The following is a 10312-nucleotide window of genomic DNA, read 5'->3' on the forward strand; positions in this document are numbered from 1 at the left end:
CTCTACCGCTTCTTTCTATTTTATAATGTCAATTAAAAAAATGAGAAACGAGTTTCGACAAGAAAAAAACTGTGTAACCGCTTAAAGTGAAAATAGAAATGCTAATTTAAAATCTAATTTATAGTTTATAAAAACTTCAATTAAATGTTTTTTTTTTTATATATTTGTTTTTTTTTTCACTTAGGAACGTATCCCCTATAATCCCATATAAATTACCATTCCGTATTCACGGCTTCTGTAGTCACGGCATATTTGTAAAAGCCTTTTTGAAGTCGTCGTGGCCTAAAGGATAAGACGTCCGGTGCATTCGTATTGAGCGATGCAACGGTGTTCGAATCCCGCAGGTGGGTACCAATTTTCCTAATGAAATAGGTACTTAGCAAGTGTTCACGATTGACTTCCACGGTGAAGGAATAACATCATGTAATAAGAATCAAACCCGCAAAATTATAATTTGCGTAATTACTAGTGGTAGGACCTCTTGCGAGTCCGCGCGGGTAGGTAGGCACCACCACCCCGCTTATTTCTGCCGTGAAGCAGTATAATGCGTTTCGGTTTGAAGGGTGGGGTAGCTGTTGTAACTATACTGAGACCTTAGAACTTATATCTCAAGGTGGGTGGCGCATTTACGTCGTAGATGTCTATGGGCTCCAGTAACCACTTAACACCAGTTGGGCTGTGAGCTCATCTACCCATCTAAGCAATAAATAAATAAAAACATATACCCCGCGAATAAAGAGCTTTTACTGTATAGGTATGACGTCGCATTTTTAACCCTTTAAGGGCGAACCATCAATAGATCGGCTCCATTAATGCATATAAAGTGCGAATGTCGGAATACCGACTATTTGCGCAGTTTGATTAAAGATTTTAGGACTTTTAGGTACCTATAGCTATTGCAAAGTAGGAGCGCGCATGGCCTTTATTTGTTGTTATCGTAAATACACATTTTTGTTAGTGTGTGGGTACACGGAGCGGTTAGTATCGAGTGACCCATCACTCGAGTCACTTGTACTTATTGTTTCCACGTTGCTATTATTCACGAAGTACGGTCAGCATGTCAAATCTTAAAAGCAAAAGGAAACGCAAAGTAATTCATGGCGAGGTAAGATTTTTTTTATTTTTAAACCTGTCCTTAGATGTCGATGTAGTTACCAACATGTAACTTAGACATTTATAGACTAAAAAAAATCATTCCCGCAACGGAGGGAATGCAAAAGTAGATTACGGATTCGATAAAGTTCGGTTCGTGGATCACGTTTGATATTTTAATTTTTTTCTCGAAAAACATAACTCGTATCAAAAAAGGTAAATGTTTAAAAAAAAAACCTATTAATTAAAAGTATTTATTTACTGTTTCCAGGGACGTGCCATTATTGCCCGCGTGTACCACTTTCTTCGAGAAGAGTATAATTTTATGAAAGCAAACAATATAGATAATTGTGATTTGAGTCCTTTGGCTAATATACGGAAACGTACCGCTGAAGCTACAGGGATCAGCGAACGAACTGTAACTGCAATTTTAAAAGAAGAAAAAGAGCTGCCATCTTCTTCTGCAAGTTTTACTTCACCTATGAAAAAACGACGTAAGAGAAATAATAAATTTGATTTGGACAACATGAATCTTGAAGTCATTCGTACTACTGTGCAAAATTTCCATAATGTACAAAATCAAAAACCAACATTGGATAATTTGCGATCAGTTTTGAAAGAAAGGATTGGGTTTGATGGATGCTTAAACACATTACGTTCGATACTAAAGAAACTAGGCTACAAATGGAGAAAAATTGGGAACGACAGAGAAGCATTACAAGAGAGACAGTTTCAGTTTATTATAAATGTCAGTGAAGATGATGACAGTGACAATGACAGTAAAAGTGTAGAAATGTTCGATGAAGGTGGTGTTAAAAATTAACATGATTTATTACTTTAATAACTGAAGTAGCTTTTTATTTGGTGTAGAGTTAAGGTATTGTTTAGCATTACATTTCTTTTGTGTTCGTTTTAATTTTCTACCTGTTATTAATTATTATTACAAATGTAAATTAGCAGTTACTTTAACGATGTTGTTTATTTTTTATTTTGACCACTCCTCTAATACTTAAAATATAAAAATGAGTGAAATCCATAACTTGAGTTAATTAATTATCATTTGCTAACCGTACTTGCTCTCACGCCTACATTGACGTGTATACAAATTGGTCACTCACACAACTAAGGGCGGCGCGCAGTCGTACTTTGCAACAATTACTTTCACAGGCACAATTGCCCGTCCACCTTGTATTCAAATCCGTCAAATCCAGATCACATTTTATAAGAGGTATGTTGAAAGCTACCTTTAGGAAACAAGAAAAAGAGAAAACTTGAAAAAAATTTTGTTTATTGAATTGCATTGTATGCTTACCAAAAATCTATTATGTGAAAATCTTGGATGAAAAATGTAAGAATTTAAATTTTGGAAAAAGTGCTAAAATGAAATAATAATAATAATGCGTGTTGCCGAACCTATTTTCACAAGGTATCCGTGATGTCTTGGATATTGGATTGGGGGATATTGTGCCACTCCTCTACCACAACCGTCTTGAGCTCTCCTAGGATCGTAAGGGCCGGTACTCTTGCTCGGACATCTTTCAGGTTGTCTTAAATGTGCTCAATTGGGTTAAGATCGGGACTGCGTGCCGGGCATGGTAAAAATTGAACACCGACCTCATTAAGGTACTTGGTGACGGATCTTGCGGTATGGCAACGTGCATTGTCATGCATTAACCTGAAGTTATCACCAATGAATGGTGCCAAAAGGTATGACATGGTCTTGAATAACTACCTCCGTATCTTTAAGCGTTCACACTGCCTCTATCGAATACAACAAGATCGGTACGAGCTTCGTAAGAGATACCTCCCCAAACCATTATGGACCCTCCCTTGTAACCGACTGTTTCAGTTATAGCGCATGGAGCAAACCTTCCATTTTGACGCCTGTAGACTCGCTTACGTCCATTGGGACCTCTTAAGGCTATTCTGTTCTCATCTGAGAACAGTAAGTCTTTCCATTCCTCCACAGTCCAGTCAGCATATTCTCGCGCAAAAGAAAGTCTAGCTCTACGGCGCTGTTGTGAGGCGCGAGCAGGACGAAAAGGCCTCAGATGTCTTTCTGCCAGTCTTTTTCTAATGGTACGGTCAGTCACACTGATATTTCTCACCTCAAAAAGAAGCGTACGAGCTTCAGTAAAGGTGCAAAAGCGATTTCTCAGCACGTTGCTGACAACGAAGCGGTCATCCCGAGTTGAAGTGCATCGATGTCGGCCTTGACCTGACCTACAGGTGTATTAGTCCGTCTCCCGAAATCGTCTGATGGCATTCCGTACCGTGGTTCAGGGTACACCAAGTGTACGAGCGATGCGACGTTGGCTGTACCCAGGGTCAACTAAGGCCACTGCCTAGTTGCACCAGATGCATCGAGTGGCATTTTTTCCAGTCACAAACAATAAGCGAACACCACAAACTCAAATTAAACAATATTCACACACTAATAAGGTTATTACACTTGGCTGAATTCAGACGACTGACTTCAGACGCTACTGAATTCAGTGAAGTGTAACAGCATTAAGTAAGTTCGTCTACTGAATTCAGTAGCAAGGATGGTTTCTGAGTGACTGAATCATTTAGAAGCCTAATTAGAAGCGCATTTAGGAAGGTGTTACTTTTTAGGAAGGCATTTAGTTACTGAATGACTTCAGTCGGCCCATAGCTCTCCGTGCGTGAGGACGTTTTAGTTTGTTTTTTGCTTCCGAATAAAAAGTATTAATTTCGGTCGCCTTTATTTAATGTGCCAGACATTTATAAATAGCCCGAAATGTTTCAGGGATAGTTTTTGTCATCAGGGGTTGGGATATTGAAGAACTAAATTTTAAATCTTGATACGAATTTCCTGTTGCAAGAAATCTTAGGCCCTTCGTACACAAGGCTACGCACATCTTCGATACTAATGTTGTAAACGACATTGGTATCAAGTCGCGAGTATCGAGTAGCGCACGGTCCGTACACACGATAATGAATCGCAAGACGCGAGTTGCCTATTTAGTCACTATACCATTAATTTAACATCAGATATTACTTGTTGTATTGTTTATGGTATAGTGGGTACAGATATCTGGTACGCTAGATAATCATCCTAGATCACAACAACAGCGTCGGCAATCCGGCTTACAACATCGGCTATCATAATAAAATGTACACAAAATTCGTGTAAATACCTAAAACAAAATCTTAATAAAAAGAATATACTGCCTAAAAGTGTTTTTTCATTACAAAACTATGTACTGACTATTTTTAAAACTATAAAAATATACCAATCTGTTATATTAACGGCCTTTCCTACGACTACGAAAAGCTTTTTCTGTTATTTCCTTTTTTGAGTATTACTTTAATTTATAATTATATAAACAAGGATATTTTTCCACCTCAGAAATAAATGTAATATTAAAAAATTGATCCGCTATCTTGGAAATCGCCAAAACTTATGTAGCGAAGATCTCGACAAGCAGGTCGCGCGCGATTGGCAAGACGCGAGTCGCGGGACGAATATCGGCGACGCGAGTCGTGTACGAACTTCAATGGATTTCTATGGCGGTAGTCGCTTGGAGACTGAAATCGTCGAGTATCTAAGATTTGCGTAGCCTTGTGTACGAAGGGCCTTAATGTTACCAATATTTCTTTTGGACTTATACTATCGTAGAATTAGATATGTAATAACTAATAGTTATATAATAGATATATAATAGACGTCGTAGGATATCGTAGGATAGTATCCTGCTTTTGAATAAACGGTGTCACAAGGTTTAATATTAAGTTAAACGAGATCGAATCCATTTATAGATAATTTCTGAAGTCTGCTAGTTCTAAATCACTCATAATGTTCATATTTGCTAGCATTCCGCACAGCAATAAATATTTCTTCACCGATATTCTTGTTTTATTTATTTTTTATTTTGAGAAATTGAAACAAAAAAAAAACAACAAATTTGTTGTTGTTTAGACAATACTGGGGCCATCCTCTTACGCACACGACTACATTCCCGATCATGCGGACAGAATGGAAAGTAGCCGACGTCGCCCAAAACACGTCATCTCGGATCCTCCCGATCCACTAACGGTGCTTTTAGGTACTTCAAGCACCGGTCACCTTTCTCGTCGAACCCGTCGCTTGCGACGAAGGGCTCGACGAGTAAATTAACTCTCAGACACAGCCCACTGAGTTTCTCGCCGGATCTTCTCAGTGGGTCGCGTTTCCTATCCGGTGGTAGATTCTGCGAAGCACGGCTCTTGCTAGGGTTCGTGTTAGCAACGTCATCAGGTTTGAGCCCCGGGACCTCTAGGCTGCGGATGTTGACGGCCGAAGCGGCCAGGATACACGACGAGTCGAGAGTGAACCTGGTGTGCGAGGCGGGGATCACGCCCATAGCCCTGAATGCGCTGCACGCACTGGCCGAGCTGTCCGTCAATACGTACACTTCTGTGAGTAGCTATGATCTCGTGAATGCGCTTTGTCATTTTCTGTAAATTAACCCATAGACACAGCCCACCGAGTTTCTTGCCGGATCTTCTCAGTGGGTCGCGTTTCCGATCCGATAGTAGATTTTTCGAAGCACTGCTCTTACTAGGGCCAGTGTTAGCAACTTCGTCAAGTTTGAGCCCCGTGAGCTCACCTACAAACGTTAGGGTTATGCTGAAATAGCCTCTCAAGGCTCTCAGCTTAGGTAGGAAAAAAAAAAAAAAAAAAAAACGCACACGATACGTCTTACTTCGTCGCGTTTAAACTGACAATTGATTCAGTAACTGAATTTAGAACAGTGTAATCAGAAGCTTCTAAACTTGCTTCTGGATTCAGACGAATAAATTCAGCCAAATGTAATAAGCCTTTATGCCAGAAACGAACAGGAAATGATAACACGCTAACGCAACGGTAACAATGTCAAACAACGGCTAAATTCCAAAAACCCGTTAGGAATCGAATTAAGGGTGAGCAGACTAGTGCTTCATTTATTGCTAGAGTACCCACTTGACAAAAATAAAACAGTGGATAAGCCTTAACAACAGACAGGATGACGAATGATATACGCGGTTAATTTTGCCTGTGACTGTATATCGACCTGTACGAACGTGTCTTATGGCGCGCACAACATTTTTTAATAAGTTAATAACATGTTTTTTAAGTAATCATTTTAAAATTATTTTGCGAATATGTAAAAATAACCTATATAATGAATAAGCTCAGCACTAAAAGGGTCAATATTATTGATCATAACATAGTGATGACATAGCTATGACATGTTCTTCTTCAAACGTGGTTGTAGGAACGCAGAGGCTGTGCCCAGGACAATGCTCACATCCATGAGCGGTAACTACCACTCACCATTAAGTGGGTCGTATGCTAGTCTGTTTAAAAAACAAAAAAATAGTTAAGAGTCCTCTAAAAAAATAGTTTGAGTCCTCTAATATAAAACCGTAGTTTGGTCGACTATACGACCCTACACCGTACTACTACACACTTGCAAATGTCGTCCTACACTTGTGGGTTGCGTATTCGTGCGAATGTGAGTGACCGGTATTACTGTCGGGATTTCTTTATAAAACTAATGACATCAATATTACACATACCTTCCCACTCGGATAGGTGGCATATGCATGTGTATGTCTGTGTGGTGCACATTAACTAAAGGATAGTAACTAGAAAATCGAAAATATTTTGGTAATAAATAAATCCTATGTGTCGTTTATTTCAATTTAGTTTTTAATGTTCTAAATTGTCTTTTCCGGAGGACAATCTCTCTTAGTTTACTAGGTAGGTACTTAAATAAAGTAAAAGAAAAATATCGTCAATAAAAAAAATATATATATAAAAAAAAACTAATGCATTAATCTAGTCCTATAAATACTGCTCGTATTTGGTTTCTGCATACAGCATGCTTCTCTAATCGATAGATAAATACATCATCAATCGTCCCTCATTAAAATAATGAACCTACGGTGTTATTGTTCATCGCAGAGTCAATGTAATAATAATTCACATGAATTGAATGAGCCAACAATCATGAAAATTATGAATAACACAATACAGTCATATTGCTTTGAAAATAATAAACTAACAATACCTATCCTCGTTCCGATTTCCAAGTACGTAGATATGATTTTACATGATTTTATGATTTTTAAAGTAGGTACCTACACGAATTTAAACTAAAAACCCTATTCATGTATTTGTCTCCCCCTCGCACGCCTTTGTTTTTAATCAGGTGTAAAAGTATCAGAACTAAATATGCTATTAACTAAGAATACAGAAAAAGAAAAAGAAAGATATATTTTTTTCTGTATTCTGAGGCTATTAAGTATTTCAAGTAAATGAGGCCGAGCCCGGAACGTTTTGTATGAAGTCAGGTAAAGGAACACGTCATCGTGTTTTCTCGGAAGACTATTTCGCACTCGATAGATTTTGTTCATTTTCTTTTAGCTCTAATAGAAGTTTTAATTTGAACCCACGGGATATTTGGCTAAATTTGGCTATAAATGACAAATATTTTTAGTTTATAACCTTAACAGCATTCCCACGTTAAACATGAAAAGAAATAACACAAAAACATATGCATAACAATACCAAATAGGTACGGTTTTTTTATCACCTTATTTCGTCAATCGAATTTTAAGAAAACATTCAAAATAAAAGGTTTTACGATAGTCTTTACACTGTGGGAATCATTTGAGCTATACAAAATGGAATCAAACAGGAGGGTGAACTTGGAAGCGTTGCAAGCAGCAGCTGTTCTTTAGACAATATACCTACCTTAAATAGTCTATATTATAGTCGCTCCCCCCTCATGAGATTGTAATCGCCGCCGCGCCGCGCGTCGTCACACAAAAAGGTCGACCCGCGACCCGCGTGTGACGCATTGCAGCCGTTTTATCTACTTCAAATCTTAGGCAACATTCAGTCTTAAGCTTATTGTTTTAAAATGTATTTTTAATTTCATAGAACATTCTACGCAATATTGCGTGACTCATGGGTTTCATGAATTGTTTTTGCGTCAAAACCCGTTTGCCGTCAACTGAGGTCTCAGATATACGAATATGTATTTATATGTTGATAGGTAAACATTACATATATTGTTATAACTATGTTTTTGAGTAAACAAGTAACCTAGACAAACAATTCACATTTCTCATAGGTAGGTAGGTAGGTAGGTACCTATTTAATTTTAAAGTTTCAGAAATAGTCAATATACCTACCTAATATAATTAGTGAACATTAGTGAATAGTGAATCACCGCCTAGGTACCTAATAAACATCATAATAATATAAGGTTAAACAACTCAAGCATACAAAATCTGCACCCACGCGAGGCCCCCGATCAATACTCTGCTACCTCCGCTCCCCTCACGTTCCCCCTACCCGTCTGTCTAGTGACGGACAATTCGGTATTGCGCGTTTTCTATTATGATTTATGATAGATATATACTTGAAATTATGATATTGAAATTTCAACGAAAACAATTGTATTTAATTAGGTTACGTATTTAATTTACACCGAAAAATCAATTCATTAATGTTAAAAATACCATGCAGTCAAACTAATTTTGTAGGCCTTAAAGCCTGTAATTACAGATAGAAAGGAAAAAATCCCAAACATAGAATATTGCTTAGGTATAACAGCTCTGATTTGAGCTAAATTAAAGGTGTTTTAAAACAAAAGCATCAACGTGTGAAATTTGTTTGTAATTGTATTGTAATAGATAAGCCAATTTTATTTTATGATCTAGAGAATTCTAGTAATTCCGTTGATTATCGGAATAATTAATAACGAGAAAAAGAATTACAAGGAAAACTGTGTCATGTGTCCTTGTTTTAACTTCACAAACTCAAAAATAAATAAATATCTATGGATATATAAGCACAGCTTACTATAGTATATTCCCCACCTACTTTGTGGCCCCTGCCGTACAACTGCGTCAACTGCGATTCCGTTAAATTCATTCCAGGGCCGCAATACGTAAAAGATTTCGTTAAACACTACAAGAGATAACTTATTTTTCTCTTTTACTTTTAAATGTAATAATATTTCTAAGTTAACCTGCGATCCTATGTATATAACTTGATATCTGTACGGCATCTGTTAAAAGCATAATTAGTGTCAATATTCATATCGAAGCTGTTTATTTTAAACAGGATTTCATTTTACGAACACATAAAATAGTTATGCAATTAAATCTATTTTGGACCAATTAGTAATTAAGACAATCCTTTCCACAATATGCTATCATAGTATCCTGGGCTAATATTGGGCATATTGCCCATCTACTACTCGCAATTTTGACAAACTGGTTAGGGTGGGCCAAGTAGATGCTCAAATCTAAATGTCGAAATCATCAGACTTATTGACGTTTGTATGTCCACAACTCTTTTACGGAATTTACATTACGAAATTTGTGTCGTGCATGTTGAACTCAGTTTCACGAAAGTAGTTTCCATATATGCGAATGTAATATCGTAAAAAAAATAGTGTTGCGAAATCCACAGTATCGCAGTAACCATGTCGCCATCAGCATCAAAGCTCTATTTTGCTATATTCAATGCAGCTAAAGAAATTGTTATATATAAACTAAATAAAAACAAAGACTATTAAGACAAAACAGACGTTGGTAGGTTTGAGGATGGTTAACAAGAAGGCATTTAGGTGCAATGAAGTTAGTCTCTGAATTAGCAGATGAATATCCTGAGAGCTATCAAAACTATTTTCGAATGAGTGAAGATAATTTGAATTCTTTACTGTAGGTGATTCGGGCCTCAGACACTCTTGTCGCTGATATTAGTTTCACGTCGCGTCTAGTTGCATGACATTAATTTCAACAAAAAGTCGCGCAGGGCATGAAACTTATTTGCATTCATGAAATAAATGATTCATTACGAAAATATTAAATTACACGTGAAACTGTGGGTAAAATTAATGTCACGAAATTAATTTCATGCCACTAATTTCGTAATGTAAATTCACCCTTAAAGCTGCCAATAACCACACCAATCGGAAGAAATGACTCAATATGAGACGAAAATTCATGTTGGGCACAACCTTCAGAATATGACGACCAAGAAGAGAAGAGATGTACTTAATGATTCACCATCAAAATAAATTATGCTTTCAAAAACAACTAGTTTTGAAAAGAAACAGAAACAAAATATCAGGCGGCTAACAACAATAATCCTAAATTTTCTTTTATATAATTGTTAACATCTAAATTCCGCCCTGTTACAATACCTCCTCAT

At 37.1% G+C, this 10312-nt stretch overlaps 1 protein-coding gene across 1 annotated transcript; it reads left to right on the forward strand.

The window, feature by feature from the left end:
- The first annotated feature begins 202 nt into the window (after positions 1-202).
- LOC114247827 (uncharacterized) lies at positions 203-4957 on the forward strand. Its single transcript, XM_028180882.2, has 2 exons — positions 203-1105; positions 1364-4957. Exons 1-2 carry the CDS (start codon positions 1058-1060, stop codon positions 1913-1915), a joined length of 600 nt encoding a protein of 199 aa, XP_028036683.2. The 5' UTR covers positions 203-1057; the 3' UTR covers positions 1916-4957.
- The last annotated feature ends 5355 nt before the right edge of the window (positions 4958-10312 follow it).

Source organism: Bombyx mandarina, chromosome 25 (genome assembly GCF_030267445.1).
Source record: "Bombyx mandarina strain Sakado chromosome 25, ASM3026744v2".
Taxonomy (NCBI): domain Eukaryota; kingdom Metazoa; phylum Arthropoda; class Insecta; order Lepidoptera; family Bombycidae; genus Bombyx; species Bombyx mandarina.